The sequence below is a fragment of the Amblyomma mixtum genome, chromosome 5 (assembly GCF_055824585.1).
Source record: "Amblyomma mixtum isolate Tamu chromosome 5, ASM5582458v1, whole genome shotgun sequence".
NCBI lineage: Eukaryota > Metazoa > Arthropoda > Arachnida > Ixodida > Ixodidae > Amblyomma > Amblyomma mixtum.
The window spans coordinates 129221686-129243429 of record NC_143016.1 but is presented as its reverse complement, the minus strand read 5'-3'; the positions used below and the strand labels follow the sequence as shown (position 1 = coordinate 129243429).

General features: G+C 45.4%; 1 protein-coding gene across 4 annotated transcripts in view; it reads right to left on the bottom strand.

Annotated features, from left to right (window-relative positions):
• Positions 1–21744, bottom strand: part of CASK (peripheral plasma membrane protein CASK) — a 629306-nt gene that overhangs the window by 371097 nt on the left and 236465 nt on the right. For 2 of the 4 annotated variants that reach the window (XM_089546010.1, XM_089546011.1), the window contains exons 2-6: positions 16408–16520; positions 8258–8363; positions 7525–7602; positions 5949–6124; positions 3604–3675 (exon numbers count right to left, since the gene is read on the bottom strand). In XM_089546010.1, coding sequence (XP_089402136.1) covers positions 3604–3675; positions 5949–6124; positions 7525–7602; positions 8258–8363; positions 16408–16520 — 545 coding nt within the window. The remainder of the gene's footprint in view (positions 1–3603; positions 3676–5948; positions 6125–7524; positions 7603–8257; positions 8364–16407; positions 16521–21744) is intronic. The other 2 variants (XM_089546012.1, XM_089546015.1) reach the window with 1 other exon arrangement.

The window sequence follows — 21744 nt, the reverse complement described above, 5'->3', positions numbered from 1 at the left end:
GTCACATGTGATGCTACGCATTTCACTGAGGCAAATGCCCTCGCCCAGAGCTGTCGTCAAGGAAGTGATAACGCGAATGCACGACGTGCTCTCCCTACGGCGCCTAAAAAAAAGGGGGGGGGGGGAGGTTATCACTATAGTGGTCAGGTGATAGAGGCGCCACCATTCAACCCCCTGGCCCGCCTGCGTACGGACGCAGTGAGCTGTATATTTTTGACAAAGGCTATACCAACAAGCTAATTTTCCTGCTTCAAATATAAGCAGCCCCATTGAACGTAGTGCTCTCGCCAAAAAACGGGTACGATCTAATTTAAAGAAAACGCACAAGATGCTCCGGAGACCTGCCAATCAAAAAACACAACAAAAAATTTTCTGTTACAAATTTTTATGGTATTTTTGCCGTGAACTTGCAGCAAAAATAATTTTTGTTGCAACAGAATTTTCTAGTCTTCGTAGCGACAGATCTACGGAAAAGTGCTACACAAAATTACTGCAGTGCTGCACAAAAATAATACGATACTACATAAAAATCCCTCGTGGGTCTAAAAGGAGAAAGAACTGCCTTATTTTGGGCTCGATTCTGTCCTTTATTTTTCGACTGGGTTTGAACTCCGGTTTCTTGCTGTCTTATGCATTTCTGATCCCTGTAATGTAACTCTGATAAACAAGCATCAACAGTGTTGGTCAAATGTTTAGGGGTAATGAGTAATAACTCCCTTATTACAAATCTACTCCACCTTGGGGGATTCCCCTAAGTATTCGACCAACACTGTTCCCACTTCGAGTTATTGATCAATTCGCTCTCGCCCTACCATAAGCTTGCCGTCCCGGTTAGCTCAATTGGTAGAGCGACTGCTCCGGTGAAGCGGTGGTCCAGGGTTCGATCCCCGGACCAGGAAGAATTTTTATTTAACTGCGAAGTTTCTGAGAAAGCTGTATAGCTTTCCTTTGTAGCCGTATGGCTGCGCTTGGGTGAATGTCAATGAGTAATTACTCCCTTATTAAGCGTCAACAGTGAAACACAGCAGCCAGACATAAATGAAATGACCACTGTAACGCTACTCCACAGTACAACTAAAAGTTATGTAAGGTTTTCTGATCTTTCTGGACATCGACACTGCGACAGGAACGAAAAACAGCGACATTTTTTCATTGGAGAATGCACAGGTCACTCTACACTCACTGGGTCGAGAAAGACCGCCGTGTGTGTGTCTGCCCAGTGGCGTCACTTTCGGTCTACACGGAGTTACCTATGAGAAGTATGCCTGGGGATAAACTATAGTAAACAGCGGCCAGGCGCCGGTAAAGAGTCTGACGAACACCACGCACAAACAAAGCACAGCAAAATCAGAGCGATTGCTCTTCTATAAGCGCTCCATTCTCAACTGCCTTGTTTAAATGTCTGAGGTCGGTTTTAGGCCGCTCCATAACTGATCTTCAGGATAATTAGCAAAATAAAATGCATATAAAAGCGTCTATGAGAGCGTTTTTTTTTAATAACACGTACTTCGCTACTGCAAAGAACTCACTAATGGAAGATTAGCTATGGTGGGTTCGAAGGCACACAAGCTAATAATACCATAAATGACGTCAACGACTCTTTGGTGTTCGTATCCACAACACAGTTATACTTTAATTTCTCCTCATTTTTGCACGTTGAGCACACTGGCCTCGAACAAGAAACCGCCTTAAACATCATCCCGTCGCACATTTACCGCAATAGCGCCTACAGGTGCAATTCTGTGCTCTTGCTCCGTGGTCTGTATTTCATCTAGACATAATAGCATTTTATAATATTTAATGCAATAGCATCAACAGGCCTTCAGAGTCATCCAGCCTCCTCGTCTACTCGTGCATGTGAGGAGCACCACGTGTCTCCTTTCATTGTACTATTTTTTTTTTTCCTGCGCTCCCTCGAGCAAGAGGCTGAGCGCAGTGTGCTTCATATAAAAGAGCTGCGTCCATGTATTTGTGTTTTTGTCCGTAACGTTCTTTCACGCCAATCGCCGGCTTTAGTCGACACTCCGTAGCTCGAGTTCGTTTTGAGCGCGACTTTTTTTCTACTGCAACAAAATGTCCAAGGTTTTTTACAGTTTTCTTTTCTGCTTATTCTATTATCGCCTGCCAAAGGTTGAAATTCCCCTTGCTTCGTCAGCAGGCAAATGGTATGATCTTTTTTTTAAAAGAAAGGTCCTGTGTAGAGTGCTCCCAAATAAGTAATCATGATTAGCATGCCCCGAAACCGACATTCACTCTGGTTAACACTGAGTTGAAAAAACGTTCAAGAATATCAGTACTTAGAGAAAGAAAAAGGTGCTGAGACTAATGCTGAGTAGCCACTGTGTGGCACAAGACTGCACACAGCGCTACAGCATCGGTGACGGTCCCGCAACGCACGGTATCAAAAAGCCGAACAAGTCTAAAAAATTTCGCTCCCGGTAGTTTCCTATTTAAAGACGATAGCTATTTGTGCCGGCTGGCGCACATTTGCTCGAGAACGTAGAACAGCGCGAACAACGGGACAGCCAAGTTGACAGTACAAGGTGCTGATGCACACAAAAGGCTGGAGACACAGATGAGACAATAGGATTCCGACGTAGAACAAATAGAACTGGAAACACGGAGGAGGAAGAAAAACGTATGCATCAGCACCTTGTTCAGTCCGCTTGCCTGTCTCGTTCTATGCGCTGTTTTAGTTCCCTGTGCTTGAATGAACCCACACTTCCCTTTGCCAGTAATGAAGTGCAGTTCCCTGTTCGCATTAGCTAAGTAAGCAGCTGTAGACATGGACAAAGCCTTATATTTTCTTGCCCTCATTACCGTGCGCGCTTTTTTGCTGTTGTTGTTGTTGTTGTTGCAGGGCGCCCTCAAACGAGACAAGGGAAGGGCGCTGCTGGGATTCGAAGTTTGCTTAGAGCTATGATCTTTCGATATATCTATTCCTTTTTTCATCTAAGCTCATTAACAGACAGCGATGTGATTAATATCGCGCGGTGCGTAAATTTCAGTCATTACGGCAGTCTTTTATCCATGACCACGACGAACTGGCAGCGTAGTACGTCCAGCATACTAAAACATTTCTACGTTTCGCTCCTTTTACAATAAAGACCTGATCTACCATCACCAGGTAATACGCATGTACCTGGAAAACAAAATCAACATAAAATAATATTCAGGCACTGAATTTAGACGAGACCAAAGACAGGTAAACACACTACTTATGCTCAGTTATGTTCTAAGAGGTGATGTCAGGCACCCTTTCTTAGTCTGCCGTGCAGGACGGCATTATAAAACATACGCTGTTCCAAAGAGCGCATGTGCACTTTTTGAGCACCTCTAACAACAAAAAGTAAAGTACAGAAAACATAAAACAGTGCAAACCAAACAGTGCAGAAAAAAAAAAAGCCACGTCATGCGCAAGCAGTGCTGTGTGCAAAGGCGGGTCCAGTCCGACAAGGCGGCGGCCGACACAACGGGCGGACAGTGCACGGTACAGAGGGGGTCAGTGTGAAGAGTACTACTATGCGCTAGAGCTCGGGAGTGCTACGTGAGAGGCAGAAGGGGGGGAAGAAAAAAAGGTCCACGTCTGGCAGCGTGTCTTACCTAGCAAGTCACATTTGAAGTATAGCCGACATGCAAGGCTTAGGTTTTCCCCGTACTTAGAAATCGCTTTCTCTGCAGAGAACAGGGGGGAAGAGATTGGCAAAGTGAAAAAAAGTCTCTCTTGCCCAGCGGCTGAGGGGAAAGTGCTAGGGCGGACCGGAAATCAATCTGCGCACAGCTGCCGCGCGTTGGCGGCGCGGCGAGCTTTCCAAGAGGATGAAAAAAGAAGAAAGAAAAAACATTTGCAGTATCAAAAAAGGTTTCTGCTTGGTCGTAAGAAGCAAAGAAAAAGAGCACAAGTCTACACTTGCCACTCACGAAGAAATTCGAACCGCGATAGGACCGTCGCCAGGGAGAGAAATCTTTCTAGGGAGGGCATTGCGTTGCGTTTTGCCCAATCGTCAACAAAAGCCAACATACAACAACCTATACTAAACGTAAGCTAGTTGTCAACGCAGCGCATCACTCAAAATAGCTGTTCTACGTTGGGTGCTTCAATTTTAGTTTATTCTTCGACAAGCCTGACACTCGGACGAAGCTATGCGACGCATCCGACAGCTTTCCCTTCAAAGTGATCGGCTTTTGTGCGCCTTGCAAATAGCGCATGAGCAGAAAAGTTGGCTGCTATTCGCGACGCTTTCCTCGAATGGGAAAATCTGGATGCGGAACTGTAATACAGGTATCTGGGGCTACTCCTTGCGGTTTGAATTCCTCTACGTGTGGTGGCAAGTGGATTCGTGCCACACAGCATACAGCACATGAATGCAATACAACAACCAAGCTTCAGGTAAACAGGGCAGCAGCTGTTCTGCCAGATAACAGCCTTTTCTCTTCTTTGGGCAGCTTACATGCAAGTGCTTTTGTCATTTAATTAGCAAAAACCTATAGCTTGTGATGACTTCAGCCGATTTTTCTATCGGCGCTTTTGGAACTTGCAATATAGTACAGCTGTAGCATTCCTTTACAATGCTTTGTCGCCGTCAGTTATTATCATGTTAGCATTGTTAAGAAAAGATATTCGTAATCAGACTTTAGAGTCTGCAACAAAAAACAATCCCTAAAACCTGTAAAGAAATTGGTAAGAGGACTTCACGTCGTGAAAGAAAACGAGGCTGTTTGCACCGTACACAGCTGGTGAATTGGTATAAGTGTAGAAACGCAACTAGAGCAGCTGTGTACAGTGACAAAAGCACTTGCAGAAGCTCATGACATGCAGAATCATGCCACAAATGGAATGCGCAGTGCCGTTTGTGCATACAGTGCATAACTTGAGGCTATAATACTAGACAAGTGCCAACAGCAGTGATGAAGTTACTGGGCAGTGACAATTTACGAAAAGGCGTGTGAAAGTGAAAGAATAATTTATGATTGCGGCCGTTTAATCTACCATGAAATTTCACTTTTTATACCTCTCACACTGAAATTTTACATGTTTGAAGGCCAATATGATGGTGGCATGCACATTTTACAAGCGTTAAACCACATTTGCAGATTGAAAAAGCGATAACATGTTTGTTCTTTTATTTTTAGCACGTTCATGCAACAGTGCCAAAGGAACGCTTCAGCTCGAACCATACAAACATTATTGCCGAAATACTCAAGCAATCGAAAGGCCACAAAACAGGCGTATCTGTAAAAGACCGCCTCAAATGAACACCACAAGCAACTAACAAATATCTTAGGGAGTCTTCGTAACACTGTAGCCATGCGAAGCAAAATGTAAAAACTTAGAAAATGGCACAGAAATATCTTGTGCTGTTTTAGCCCAGGCAAGATTTTCGCGGGCTCATCAGCTGCCGCCATGCACGTCGTTTTATTTGTATGCAGCTCTTAGTTTGAAGAAAACATAAAAGAATAGCATTTAGGCGAAGATATTGATAAGCTAAAAGTAAGAAAACCTCTTTTATAGACACTCAATTAGACTATTAAGAAGAATGTAAGCACTTTAGACAAGGATTAAATGTCCTCGACCTTGATCAAATGCCAGTAATCAGCAGCTAAATCCAATCAAATGGCTAATCCACCATTAAAACGCTGAGAATCCTAGCTTGTGTGGTCCTCAAACCCTGATACATCTGGGCGACAACCGGTTCCTAGAATAGCGCACAACTTACATAGTGATTTTCACGCCTAGTATTTGAGAGCGCGCTTAAAATAATCCATACTTGACCATGCCACTAGCGGCGGAGATTATGCAGTTATAAAACGAAGTAGGATCACCCAGAATATAATGGGACATAACGAGCGATCTAAGGGATGTAACTAAACGAAATGACGCTCGAGCATTGTTATCTTCAACTTGACCGTAAAAAATAAGGACCCAAAGGGAGCGAGTGACCAAGTACCTGCGGAGCAGATGTAGTCGTACTCTAGCTGAATGGCGGCACCGAAGCCGCCCAGTTTCACAGGAGCCGAGTTTTCTTTCGTCGCCAGTAGCACACAGTGCGGCTTGATGTCCCGGTGGATAATGTCATTCTCGTGGCAGTACCTCAGCGCCTCCAGGATTTGCCGCATATAATGGCTGCAAAAAGTCCGACGGGTGAAGTAGTTGGCACAAATCTTCTGACAGATGGGAAAAAACGTAAAAAGGAAGACAAGGATGCATCGTTACGCGACATACCGCCGTCCACAAGTCACGGACGTAAAAGACGTAGTCAAGAGACACTTTTGGTTGCTGCTAAGAGGTTTCAACTGAGCAGTAAAGAAAATGCTGTGTCATGCTCCGTGTTTCCTAAGTGCAAACGCAATTAATTTCCTATACCACGATATTTGCAGTTTTTAATTTTGTTTTCGAAGAAGCACCTTAGACCGAATGAAAATGAGCAAGCAACTAGAGTTACCAGCCACTTTAGCACAGCCATGCAACGGTAAATAAAAACTGCAGGGTCTTATCGAAATAAGCGTAATGAATTCGCCCAGTGATCTAGCCTAATCGTTATACTTAGTTTAGATCAAAGAGCGTCTGGTCTGACGAGGCGGTGGCCTCGAGTCTGAACAGCGGACCGAGAGGAACTCCTCTCCAGACTACGCAGATCTGACAAAGCTGCATAGCTTTCCTTTGCAGCAGTATGGTTACGCTCGTGCATTTATGTTGCAATTACTTGCTTGATCGTATATGAGCAAACAACAGTTGACTCTGTAGAAGTGTCTATAGATAAACTGTTGTCATCCAGACAATGCTGACTTAAGCTGGGTGTATACTCGAAGAAATTAAACAAGCAGCTAAAGTCCGGCTAGACTCAAGGGATAAACTGAGACAGATATGTGCAGTGCTTCTCTTTACGTTCTGCAGTATTAGCACTGCATCAATACGTTGAGAATGAGCCAAATCGTCCTCCTCAACTCAGTCTTGACGTGTGCATACTTGCACAGTTACTGTGCGTCTGTTTTGGACGTTTTTTTTTTTTTGAGTGACTGGGAGTTCTTCTCAAAGAAGATAGCGAGAAGAAGCCTCTGATTATGGCGATCGACAGGCTCTCCTCTTAAGGTTTCATTACACGGCATCATGATTTCCGGATAGGGCACATTGCCACAATTAAGGCAGGTTGAAATTCAGACAGTTCATTGCCGTATGGGTAATATCTCCTCTGCAAAAGCACCTGGGCTCAAATTTGATTTCAAGAGAAAGAGATTTATGAATTGGTTAAACGCACCTGTCTAACCTCAAGAGGAATATCTCTTATCCAAATACTGCAATTAACTTTCTGTGACGATCTAAAACATCAAAGTTTAATGCGTTACCGCGCATAACACACCAGAGTCCTGCTAAAAAACAGAACTTGATGACCACCTCTACAGAGCATCGAACGGTTCCCTACAGTATCAGATTCCCTTTCACCCTGTTGTTTTTCTCGGAGCGCATTGGAAAATAGATTAATTGCAATAAGTTATAAAATCTGTTTTTTTTTTGTTTTTTTTTACCTGGACACGGCTTCGCTGTATACAAATCCTGCGGTGGCTCTTTTCACAATCTCAAAGCACAAGTCTGCCCCTTCCATACTGTAAAAAAAATGATGAGCATATGAAGAAAGCACACAGGCTTGCCTAAACAGCACATATCCATGTTTAGGCAACATAACAAACACTGACCATATAACGCTTGACAATCCCTTCAATATCACTTATTTTAATATCGGTAATTTTTTCTGTAAAACCCAGATCATTTACCAACTTTGGTCTAGTCGTAACGCATAGCGATGCTTGAAACCACAGCAAATGTGTTAAAGACAGAAGTCTTAAGTAACTGTTCACATAACACTGAATGTTCTCCACATTTAAACGGAATTCCAAGAAAGCTAGTCACTTTTATAATCTTAGTTGTATAGACACTGAACTTATAGAAGTGATCCTTTCCTCGGAACGCCGATTCGATCATAGAAGTGCCAGGGCACGAAATACAACAAAGTGGTAGTTTGGGCTTGTTGGTACAGCATTCCAGAAGAAGGCATAGCGCAGCAACACGAGACATAGATAAGGAGCACACTGGACGAGCACGTCTTTGTGCTTCTTTTCTCTGTCTCCATTTTCTCCATTGAATTGTGACTGCTGATATGCGGAACCAAACAACTCAGAGATCACATTTACTTAAACTTTATCCTGAATTCAAGAACATCATGACGTAATGCGCAACGGTAATTGCGAGGAATGTACTTACTACTCAAACACCATGTAGAGCATTCCTTCTGAGCTGTACGTTTCTAAAAGTTCAACAATGTGCGGATGTTTGAGCATGTGGCAGATGGTGGCTTCTCGCTTTAAGTCTGTCAGAGAAGAAGAAACAAGTGAAGACACAGATTAGAGAGCCTTGGACATCGCCCGTAGCTTTTTGTTTGTATGTGGATATGCTGAATGTCGTTAAAGGAAAAGACGCCAAATGTAAATTCTTTAAGAACCGTTCTTGGTTACTCAAGTGCACTCATTTCGGAAAACTCGTGTAAAATGCTTGAAAACAAACGGCAATAACGCACGCACTAAATAGTGATAAGGTTTTAAAGCGGTATCGTTAGGCACACAGTAGATATTTTTAAAGCTTTCTTGATTAGCAACAGGGGCATTGCTTGCGTTGGCAGCCCTGGTGTTCACTGTTGGATAAAGAAGTGTTACGTGGACATTGCCGGCCCACACCACGGGGCGTGGTACACGGCCGCAGTCGTACACAACACAAACACAGTCAACGGGCTCACTTTCAAAGCCTACAGCGCAACACACGCGGAGGAGATTGCCATTGCTCTTGCTCTCACTACTCCCAAGTCGAAACACATCATCACCGACTCGCGAGGGGCCTGTCGGAACTACGAGTTGGGCTGGGCTCCCCCGCTTGCCTGGCGCATACTGTAATATAGCTGTCGATCTGAAGATCCAACTCCACGCAACCTGATTTGGGCCCCCGGTCACCAGGGACTCCAGGGAAACGAACAGGCCGATCAGGCCGCCCGCGCACTCTCTCCCCGGGCTATCTCCCTGTCCTTGGAAGGGTACTCCCAATCAGACAATCTGGCCATTACATTCAAACAAATCACCGATTACTACAAGGAGGAGCACCGGCGCTACCCGGCCCCTTGTAAGGGTCTGGATCGCGCTGACGAGCGCCTCCTCATCAAAATTCTTACTAACACTGTACTGTGCTCGGCGGTGCTTAAACATTTCAATACATCCTTTGATGGCGCGTGCCAGTTCTGTGGGGAGGTGGCTGACGCTGACACCTTCCACATGGTTTGGGCGTGTCAGTCAAACCCATCTATCCCCCCCAACCCCAACCCCACCAGAGAGGACTGGGTGGCGGCCCTGCTCGGCTGTCAGGACCTAAAGACCCAAAAGGCCTTGGTTCACCGGACGCGGGCGGCGTTGCTTGCCAACGGGGCCCCGGAATAGGGGCTCCACCTAGTATTGTTAGGGGAAAGGGCCAATAGGGCCTACCCCAATCACCTCTCTGTAAATATTTATTGCATTATAAATGTTTTTCACCACCACCATCTGGAATTATATTCAAGAAGCCGCCAAGCGTGACAGGTCTCCTAATGTCCATCTTCGTGGAGCTGAACACGAAGTTGAACATTTATCAGAAGAAAAAAAAAAGGATGGAGAGGATGGCTACTGCCATGCGTTTAGCGTGGTTTAAAATGAGTTCGCTGCAAGCGCCTGTGTTGACTTCTTGATTACTGATATCTTATTCGCTCTAATTAACCAGCCAAGATATCCTTTTGATTCCGTATTGTCCTGGATTGGTAGAAGACTGAAGGCAAGAGTTCCGAAATGTACATATTAACGCCAGGCTAACAGCTAATTGCGTACCTTGACGAAGAACTATGTCCAAAGAAATTGTCTACTCTAGAAGACGATATTTGAGACAAAAACTAAAAGGAAAAGATTAAAAAAAAGTTAGGATGGACGCTTTTATCTCTATAGAAAATCGTACGAAGGCGACATGAAAAGTACTAATCAAATAAAACATGAATAAAGCGGCCCACAAAGGTTTTTGAACTACTATTAACGCATTAGCGAGTCCATGGCTAACGATCAGACCGCGCAGCAGTCAACTGAATTGCTTACACGCTACTGGGTCAAAGGTCAACAAAGAGATACAGAACTCACCGTATTTACTCGCATAATGAACGCGCTCGCATACTGAACGAAACCGCACCCCCCCTTTGGCTGTTAAAATTGACTTTTTTTTCTTGCGTCATTGACGCATTCCTTTCCTTTGGAGCTCAGTCAGCCAATGGCGATAATGACTGCTATATGATGCCCTTTCTTGAACTTTTCAATAGTGCGCAACAATATAAAACCCCTCTGTCGAACGTCAAGACTGTCAAACCTGGCCGTACGAGACGGACAGCCAATAAGAATATTCTGCGGGAAACCTGAGAACCAATAGAAACCACGCCTGGTCCCAAAGGGCTTCTCTGTTTGATCTGTCATATTAAGTATTGTGGAGAAACGTGGAGGCTAACAAAGAGGGTTCAGCTTAAGTTAAGGACAACGCAGCGATCTATGGAAAGGAAAATGATAGGTGTAACGTTAAGAGATCGAAAGCGGGCGGAGTGGGTGAGGGAACAAACGCGGGTTAATGACATCTTAGTTGAAATCAAGAGGAAGAAATGGGCTTGGGCAGGGCATGTAATGCGAAGGCAAGATAACCGCTGGTCCTTAAGGGTAACGGAGTGGATTCCAAGAGAAAGCAAACGTAGCAGGGGACGGCAGAAGGTTAGGTGAGCGGATGAGATTAAGAAGTTTGCGGGGATACAGTGGCGGCAACTGACAAAGGACAGGGTTAATTGGAGATACATGGGAGAGGCCTTTGCCCTGCAGTGGGTGTAGTCAGGCTGATGATGATGATGGTGATGATTAAGTATTGTAACAACTTGCTGCGGCTGGGCTTTGCACTGAATTTGGTGAATTAAACTAGAGTGAACCCTAAATGTAATCTCTTCGGATAGAATTACTGGCTACTACGCAAGATATTATAGCAATTGTTGACTATGTTCTCGAGCACGGAAACCAAGCGCGAGTGGGTTTTGTTTACTTGGAAGGTGAGTCGCGTCGAATTAAGATTTATTCCACAAGTGTACATTTTGTCAATTTTTTCCACTCCAAGTTTTTAAATATTTTGCCCAGCGTATAAACGCATCCCCCAAATATTCAGATATTTTTTGAGGAAAAAAATGTGCGTCCGTTATGCGAGTAAACACGCTACATGTCTGGATCTGTCCATCTTCTCAGGGAAGAAGAAAAAAAATCGGAGGGGACTCTTCAGCTCCGCCTGGATGGGTATGACACGATGGGGTAATGAATTAATTTCCCTTATATGCAGAACTGGCCATTCTCAACATTCATAGATCCCTGGGAGTCGTCATACCAATCCTGGCGCGGTGGTGCAGCGGTTAAGCGATGCGCCACTGCCCTGCGATAGCGGATGCTCCCAGCAGTGGACCTTGTGCGACTCAGGTTGTACTTCCTGAACGACCAATCATTTTTTTTTAACTGCCGCCTGCCCTGGTGCGCAGTTTTCTAACAATCCGGTGGGCAGGCTGTGATGACGCCGCAAGGTCACGTGACCTATGTGTTCCGCCTGCCTCCTAGGTTGCTTCTCTGAGGATTTTTCGTCTATTTTTCGCTCACGATCAAGGACGAGGCCGACACAGGATTTTCTGCGACACGAGCTTCTTAACACTATCAGGTTGAAACGAAATAAGTTGCACTTTATAAATTCCTGTGTATGACCTGCCTCTCGCCAAGAGCACGCAAACCAAAGAGATGTTCTCTTCAAGCTTAGCACAGTGTTGTGACTGAACCAGACGGTCGACTGTGCGCTACACTAGAGGAATCTTTTCATACACTTGCATACAACTTTTACGTGCCCTGCCACCTAGCGAGTCTGTCCTCGCTTCGGCGAGCGCGGCTTCGGCCGCTGATCTGTTTTTTTTTCAGCAGCGTCCGCTTCGGCGGACGCAGTTGTTGCTGCGACGCCCGTCTTTTCTTTCCTTTTTCTCTTTCCTCTGACCTCTTAACTCTCCTCTATCTGCACGTGGCAGCGGTGGTGGCTTGGCTAGAGCCAGTAGGCAGGCCCGTGCAATTTCCTTTTCATCCCTCTCTCAGTCACAACAACAACAACAACATGCCCTGCCTGCAAATTAGAAAGAAATGTCGGAAAAAATCTGCACCCCAATGTGTTACCACCACCGTGCGCCCAAACGCTGTCATGTCAAGAGCATAGAGGCTTGCTGCGAACCAAAAGTGCATTAATTACCGCAGTGCACCTCTCGTGTGAGCCCTATTACTGCAACGCCATTTAGACGCAGTGGCCTATATACAATTTTAAGCATGCTAAGAGGCCTCGGTTTCTAGCTCAAAATTTTGAATTATGGCTCGGCACAAGTACGGAAAAGCACGCGCCAATTGCGAAGCTCGATGGGCAGAAAAAAGCTAGCGTCAACCTACGTGAGACTGTTTAGCTCACCTCCACCTTACCACTCATTAGCTGACGGAACAAGTGGCCGCGGTGACTCAGGCACAGGATATACTCGACGCCTAGTGCAACGTTGTGATAAAGTTCACTCTCTCTCTTTCTCGCTTTTTAGTTAGTTAGTTATATTGATTTTAATGGCGCAAAAGCAACTGAGGCTATGATGCGCCAAACACAAGGTTAGAGTTTTTGTTAAAGGTGAAGCTTTTTATACTTAGAGTTTGTTTAAAACACTGGCTCCCCTGAGAAACCTAAAAATACAAGAGATGTCAACCAGTGCTCGATCACCTAAAGTAACATGGGGTGTAAAGGGATGCTTTCCCTGTAAAATGTTGTAAAATATTTCTTTTTTAGTTCTTCTAGTTGGATACATGAAATTAAAATGTGGTTCACCGTGAGTTCAGCACCACACATGTCACAGAGAGGTTTGTTCTGTTTGGTTAGCAGAAAGCTGTGCGTGAGGTGGGTGTGTCCAATGCGGAGCCGACATAAAATAACTTCGGTAAAACGTTCTTGATGCCTACATGATTGCCATTCCCCTAAAGTTGGTTTCACAGAATGTAGTTTGTTGTTTACGTGTTCTTGCCATGCAGCCTGCCACTTATTTCTGAGTTTACTGGTGATAAACTTTAAACAATCCCTGTGCGGTATGTTCACTTGCTTTATTTGGCCATTCCGGGCTTGTGCAGCGCATACATCTGCTTTCTCATTACCTACGATTCCAACATGGCTAGGAACCCAGCAGAATTTAATGTTCTGCTTTTGTTTTGTGATTTTAACAATGTTATGTATATGTTACCTATTATGGGTTCAGCAGCATTTCTGGAGTGCAGTGCTTTGAGCATACTCAGGGAATCGGTGTAAATGATGCTATTTTTGATGTTCTCTCTTACTATTTTTTCTACAGCTACAAAGATAGCATAACACTCAGCAGTAAAAACCGATGCGCATTCTGGTAGTCGCATTATCTGTTTATTTTTTCCTTGAATTACTGCACTTCCAACGTGACTTTCTGTTTTTGAGCCATCTGTATAAAATTCAATGTAGGTGTCATACTTTTCTTGTAGTGCAAAGAATTCCTGTAATATGTACTCATTTGGCGCTTGCTTTTTATCTAAATGTGTCATTGTGAGGTCACATACTGAAGGCAGGCTGTACCATGGTGGTAAATATTCATTCCTTTGTGCAATATTCGGTAGGGCATCTAGTAGTGTTAGCTCTTCACATTTGTCTTCAAAGCGCAATAGTAATGGTCTGATAGAATGTGGTTTGTTGATGAATAATCTTTTAGATGGGCACTTGGTGACAACTGGATGACAGAGATGTTTCGGAAGAGAACGGTTTTTTAAGACGTATGTGCATGTTAGTGCGATTCTTCGGTCCTCAAGAGCGGGCTCATTAGTTTCAACGTATAGGCTGGCTACTGGTGATGTTCTGTATGCTCCAGATGATAGGCGCAGACCAAGATTATGAATGGGGTCTAATCTTTTTAAGTAGGATACTCTTGCCGAACCATATACTGTGCACCCGTAGTCCAGCTTGGAGCGCACCAGAGAGCGATATATTTGTAAAAGGCTTGCTCTATCGGACCCCCACCGCTTCCGTGAGAGCACTTTTAAGATATTGAGGACTTGAGAAGCTTTCTTTTTAAGGTTGTTAATGTGTGGTAGAAATGTGAGTTTCTTGTCGAAAGTTAGGCCTAAAAATTTGTGTTCTTGTTTAATTGGTAGCGCAGTGTGATTCAGGTATAGACTGGGATCGACCTGTAGGCCTCGTCGCAATGAGAAAAGAACAGCTACTGTTTATGAGGGGAAAATTTAAATCCATTTCTGTCTGCCCAAGAACCTAGTTTATTTAGTGTGATTTGTATTTGTCTCTCACAGGTTGATATACTGGAGGACGTGCATGCTATTTGTAGGTCATCTACATAAACTGAATACATTATGGACTTGGGTATTACTTTAGCTAAGGAATTCATTTTTACTATGAAGAGTGTCGTGCTTAGAATGCACCCCTGGGGTACGCCGTTCTCTTGGGTGAAAGTCATGGAGAGAGTTGCTCCTCGCTTTCTCGCTTTTTAGTTGCATATATACAGTCTCCTACTATCGTAACATATTAGCGCCTTCATAGCGAGGAGCCATCAATACTCGCGCACTACCGCGAATGTTCCGGTTGACCGAAATCCACGTCAGGTGAAGTGTTTGCTTCTTACATACCTGCTTCGCATAAGGTATACCAACTGGCGACCAGATAATTCCCACGTTTTATCCGCCAAAGAATTCAGCTTATTTTCCTGTTAAAGCCTGCCTGTCTTAAATATCAAGGCCGAGGCAATCATTTGTCATAAATGACAGCAATGACCTCATTACCTTATTTAGCGAGCAACGCATGCCATGTAATTTTTTTTCCGGCGCTAGGTGCACAAAAGAAAGCGGTTAGGATTCGCGTCGTTCACATTCACTTTTATTCTGACGTCACAGAGTCACGTGAACTGACGAGCATAGGCGTGTAGAAGGGTATAGACGCTCTTCAGTGAATGTCGCCTTGACCTCTACCCTATCCTCGCAAGTACTACGCCTCCTTTTGGATACCAGGTATGTGTCAAAAACTAGGCGATGCACGTGGCAGCAAAGCAGCAGCAGGTAGGTGTCGGCGTCCGCTCAGTGCTAATGGCGTTCGGTTGCTGAGCAAAAGGGTGGAGGGTTCGTATACGCATTTGGATTGAGACGAGACGCAACTGACGACCGTGAGCTGTGCTGTGTCAGCGCGCGTCGAAGAATCCCGGAGGGTGGGAACTAGGCCAGCCGTCCACCACAGAAGCTCTTCTTCTCTCCTTTCTCTCATCTCATCCTTCATACCTCAGTGAGGCATTCCTGAGTGCGGCAATTACTGCGCGTTTCCTCATAGCCAGGTATCGGCAGCGTCAGCGCATGAAATGAAAACAAAATAGCACAACCCACTGCGCGAAGCTCGGGTTCGTGATCGTTTCGCGCCTGTCCTCCTTTCCTGCCCCAATAACATCTAACAATAGACAGCCCACTGTTTACAGCTAAGCGCAAAACTCGAGGTGAAATCTGCACGATATTTCATGGACCTCAGGTATTTTTTTTCTTCATGGCAAAAGTTGCGCCCTCAGAGGCCAAGTTTGGTAATGTTCCTTTCAGTGACTCTTTTCTCTCCTTTTCTGGTATTGCCAGGCCCCGGCGGCTTCAACACCGAAGCCGTGAAAGTCATCACTTGCTTAACTGTTCACAATGACGGTACAGTTAGCGAACAGCGCACGAGTACTAAAAAATTGGCTGTGGTTTAGCTCTGGTAAAGCCTGGAGTGACGCGAGAGCCCCCTCTCCGCTCCGCTCCGCTCCCCCCCCCCGCCCCCCACACACACACACTCGACACGGCGTATGCGCACAGCTGTTGCAGCTCGGTTTCACCGGCGCGCCGCGCCGCCGGCAGCAGCAGCTGCTCCACACCACGTGACCAACCAGCTCAAGGCCACGGCGCCGCAATGGAGCTCAAGGGGTGCCACGCTGAAGGCTCGAAGAGCTGGCGTAGTGTAGCTCTCGCTACAAAAATATCAGGAACATTACCATGACACAACAGTGCGCCGGCTAGCACAATCACCCACATTGGAAGTGACCTAACAGAATGTAACCGTCGGCAAGCAGTTTTCTCACATGCCACTTGCAATACAGAGCAAGAGACGTCAAGGACTTTAGAAAGAAAAGTTTGGTGAGTGAGTAAGAGCATCCGTCTTAGTGATCGCTTCTTGCACGTTTTCGAATATTATCAAGTGCACAAAAAAAGAAGAGAAGAAAGGATAAAACTAGTAGAAGGACGTGCCTTCCGTGCCGAGTCCAGGACAGGAGGTGAACTTGGCAACGTCGACGACCTTCACAGCGAACTGCTGGCCCGTCGTCTTGTGAACGCACCGGCGCACCACGCTGAACGGACCCCTGCGAACAGGTAAGGAGAAGAAAAGAAAAAAAATGTGAGCGAGCTGGCACAAAGGGCGGAAAAGAGGTAGACACAGTGCTCACAAGACTAACGGTGCTCGAAAGATATGGAAAAAGTGCGGTTAGCGGCAAATTTTTGCAGAGGTTATTAGCCATGTTCTATACAATCTGCCACCATTATAAATGCATAACAGACGAGACAAAACACGCAGAATAGCGCTTCTCGTGTTTATGTTATTCATACAACGGATTGGCAAAAAAAAAATGACACCAGAAAATTCAGCTTAGCTGCTCTTTCAATGGAATTGGTCACAGCGCAATTGTGAACTCCGCATCCTTTCAAGCAGTGACTGACTAGTTGTTCAATCGCAAGTAAATTAAAGCCACAAGGACTCTGTAGTATTTAACACTCTCATCGCCAGTGACAATGCGCAGTCTTTGGCACCGCTCAACAACATGGCGCCATTTTTTTGTGGTAGCGGGAGCTCGCGGCGTTGAAGAGTCATGGAGTAGCTGGCTGCAGCAACGCGTAAACATGCGACCATTATTCTTACAGCTAGTGACAGAAAAAGACTTCGAAATGAAATTGAGCTCTTCCGCGCATCGCGAGTAGGCGAGCGTAAGTATGGAACAGTGTTATTCATTTAGCAGTCTACTTCATTTATTTAGCACTGCTTTTAGTTCGACACCCTGGACATAATACTTCGTCTTCAAAGAAGAAGTAGCCCCCTTACGTTTTCTTTGTTCGTTTTTCGTAAGGTTTTGTGAAGTTTTGGTAAAGTGAAAAGCAAGGGAAGATAAGGCGGGTTCGGCCTTTCGTTTTCTTGAGCAATGACCTCGTCTCTCTCTGGATATGAAAAACGCCTTATTGAGGAGGCAATTCCACTACGGTAAAATTGGTAGCCCACGACAGAAGGCCAACAATTTCAACCAGTATTCAACCTGTGTGGGACATTTCTTCCACGTGTTCTCCCTCTCCATAAGATATTTCTGTTGGGTTGGGTTTTACGGTGACGCAGACACGGGCTAATACGGTTTAAATACGGTGTAACCACGAGGTAAATACGGTGGCTAAACCACGAGGTAAACACAGGACATTGGTCTGCACCTAGGCTGCTGTCCTGCCTCAAATGCTCGCCTCATGTGACCCTTCGAAATCGTCGCGCGTTCAGGAGTTTTATTGCACACTGAAGGCTGTTCCCACGGGCCAATATCGCCGAATGGAACTCTGTAAAAATATTAGACCATTTGTTAAGTTTTTAAACAGGTTACGACCACTGTATATGGAAGTTCCACGCGTGTAAGTCGGTTTGAAAACACAATCGCTTTATACCGTATCGATGTGTTACAGGAAACAGATGTTTAGGAAGGTACCGAAGATTAGCCACAAGTCAGCTGGGCTCCATCTATAGGGCAGCTTCAGTTAGCCAGGTTAGCCAATATAAAACTTTAGGGAGTAGGAATATAGACGAACCTAAAGAGAAATGAAGTCAACTGAAATTGCTTAACGTAAAATAGACGGGCAGAGTCGCTTTTTTTTTGTGAAAAAAAAAAAAGAGAAGTTCGATAATATGACCGTCGACAAAACAAACACGTTGTGTATAAAACGGCATTCGAATGAATCTCCCGGACATGGTTTGATGGCAAGGCCAGGATGTAGAACTAAATTCGCTCTTATGCTTAAGACCCTGCCTGAGTTAACGACAGCCCTGAAAGCGCCAGACTGGGTCCTTGAATTTTCGTTTGAGAAGAGTCGAAAACAGACTTTCGCTCCTGCTCTTCAACCCCCGAAGGGTACCATTTAAGTTCTTCCTATCTAGATTTCCCCGTGGCCGAGCATGCGCATCCGGTGTCTTTTGGAAATCAACCCTTGTCTGACCCTGCATCGATGAAAACGCTGCTCAGATTACAATGCCGGCAGTATGGCAGTATGTTTCCAAACATTCAGAACAGCAAGCCAAAATAAAATTTAAAACAAAAACCAGTTCTCATAATTCTCCTTTTCTTAGAACGGCGCAAATATAAACGAACCAAATAAAATAAATAAATAAATAGTTTGAAACTAGTTAGTGTACATGTAACGTTATTTAACTTCAATAAATGCTATGTTTAAGAGAAAAAAAATGAGTTGTGCAGCTACGGGTTAGACTCCATTCTCATTGTGGCAAGCTCTCTGGTTCTACCCCAGGTACCCGTCGTTTCTGTTGCGTTCCATTTAGCAAGACCTATTGGTTTTCGTGCCGCGAGTGCGACACATATTTTTCGCGACTGCGCGGTAGATAATTTCGTTTCAAAAGAACGCATTTTTATGATTCTCACAGCTGACTTAAAACATCACAGGCAGACACAAAGCATGCGTTTGGTTGTAAATGCGTGGGTTGGTTGTCTCGTTCGTACGATGTACTAGACGAGGTCATTCTGAAAGAGACAACGCGTCAGCTGCATAGCACAGTTCCTAGCCTCACTTTTACTTTTAGCACTGCGCACGCGCGCACGCGGCGACCGAGGCGTCACAGACGTCACGCTGAAAATGAGGCATAAAGCACCGCCGTGCCTATCACCTTGTAGAAACGGTGAAAGGAAACTACAAAAATCAGGACCGTAGTAAGAGAGGAAATATTGCACGTCGAGCCATCTGCCGGCGGAGAGAAACTATCGACCCGTCACCGTTTCAGCGGCATAACATGGATGGCGCCACCGGCGCGTGAAAAACCGCATCAGCTGTGACCTTGAATGTATAGAGCAGCCTTGAAGCTTGATGGTTCACATGCGCTGCGCATATCACACGATGCCCGCTGGAAGCGCATCCTCTTCCATTTTCTCCGTCAGAACTTCCGTCAGAACTCAGCGCCTTATGTATTTAAGCGTAGAAGATGGAACCGTTTGTCGCAATTGTAAGTGTCGCTTTTCGCGCGCTTTGGAAAGTCCGTTCATCGACTTGATGCCATCACCCTTCGCTGCTCATGCTTTATTTCCGAGTTGCCTCTTCATTATTATCTGCGCCTTTGAAACCTCGAAAGGGGAGTCCCTCGTTAATATTCACGTCTCAGCTGAAAAATTGCGTTTTGATTTCTACTGAATCCACCAGTGAAATCAAGCAAGACACGATTCAGTCGCGGGCTGAAAACCACCGGACCCATATCAATTTCGTTTTTTATGGACCATTGGGGGAGGTCTGGTACTTTCACGAACCTTGTGCACTCGCCGACGGAACACTGCCACAAGAATTTCAAATTGCAACAGCAAATACTACTTTCAAGTGGTAAGGTTAAAAGTCGTTAAATATAAATGGAAGAAATTGCTAATAGATATTCTGTGACGAGCTCTCTGTGATGAGACCTTGGGCACTTAGGCCTAAATGCCCAAGTCTCCGAAGTAATGCCCTCTAGATTTAATGAGCATTACATACGACGTGAACGGAAATGTACGCTCGTTCTTCACGTCGGCTGTTCCAGCCCAGAAACTCATCGATGTTCCTTCAATCTTTCTTTTTGTCCTTCCATTGAGCGAGCACTGACTACCTAATGTGACACATCAATCTAATTAATTATTACATTAATGACACAATAATCTAATCCCAGTTCCTTCGTCGGCTCAAAGTGAATTGCCGCGGGCGAGCGGTCGAGCAGGCGCGCGCCCCACTGTCGCACGCGTTTCCTATTAGGTTGTTGCAGAAGTCATTCTGAAATGTCACGAGGTCATCAATAAGAAAGAAATACCAGGAATCGTCTGCGTCGTATGTATACACACCAAACTTCTGCCAGCGCGCAAAACATACCCGCGCTTTCAATTAGCCTTAGTGCATGCATCCTTTCAGTGAATGCGAACTCAGGAACGAGCTCTTTCGCCGACGTGTACCATCCCTGCGATGCCGCTTTGATCCTGAACTCCTTTCGTTCCTACGGTGCGTCTCCCTTCCAGGAAACACCGCAGCAAAACCAAACTCGTATATCTGTGTACACTACAGCGCCAACGGTCGAGTAATGTGCTTTGTAAGGCACGGATATACACCGCCTCGAGCGTTCTGGCTGTGGGAAGCGGGAAGGGGACACGAGCTTTCGGTCTCAGTGGACGTACACGTGCCAAGCGAGAAGTTATACTCATACAAACATCGGCGTTCACATTTGAACCGCTATAGCGTCTCCCTGGCCAACTCGACAGATAAGTTAGAAGACCGGAATGCTAAGATATGTTTGCGAAAAAAGCCAATAGTCTTTCACATCAAGGACAGCATCGGCAACAGCTGCTTTTTATTTACGGTTTTTCTTTTATTATTGGGGGAATTATTTTAGATACGTACGTTCGCCGCGGCGCCTTTCCGCTCAGCAGCCTATGTCACAGCCACTGGGCCACAGCGGACGATGAAGCGTAAAGGTAGGCGGCGAGGGAGCCATATGGCCACAGATGCTCTCGTTACAGATTTACGATTACCGAGTCCGAGTGGCCGAAATACGGATAAGCCGGGTATTTGTTTATTACCGCACCTACGTCAGACCGATAATACAAGAGGCTGTTGTTGTTTGGTAACAGTGTTTTCGCCCACCGCAGAACTAAGCGGTGGCTCTGTGGTTACGGCGCTCGGCTGCTGGCCCGAAAGACGCGGGTTCGATGCCGGCCGCGACGGTAGAATTTCGATCGAGGCGAAATTGTAGAGGCCTGTGTACTGTGCGATGTCAGTGCACGTTAAAGAACCCCAGGTGGTAGAAATTTCCGGAGCCCTTCACTACGGCGTCCCTCATAGCCTCAGTCGCTTTGGGACGTTAAACCCAGTATGCAAGTACATTACTCAAAAGCAATGGCGCTCGGCTGCTGAACCTGTTAGCCGCTGGACCGAATCCCGGCCTCAGCGGTCGCATAAGCAGGCAAAATTCTAATGAGCACGCTTGCAGTGTCTGTCACTGCAGTGGATGAAACTAGTCCAGCACTCGATTTGCGGCGTCACTTATAGCTCTCATGGAGCTTTAAGGCGTTAAACACCATAGCATAACACAACATTAACATTAACATTAACATCCCATACTATCAAAACATCACTCAACGTCGAATACTAGTGGCAAAACTTCGCACCTTATTGTGTCGCCCCTCCCACAAACTCATACAACGGCGTTCTGACTTGCCGTTGATACACCCCTTTTAAAAAAAAAAAAAATGCAGGGGCGATCGTACGATGTGACGCGACCAATCTGCGTGTGTTAGCATATATGTCGTGGTTAGATTGATCGCC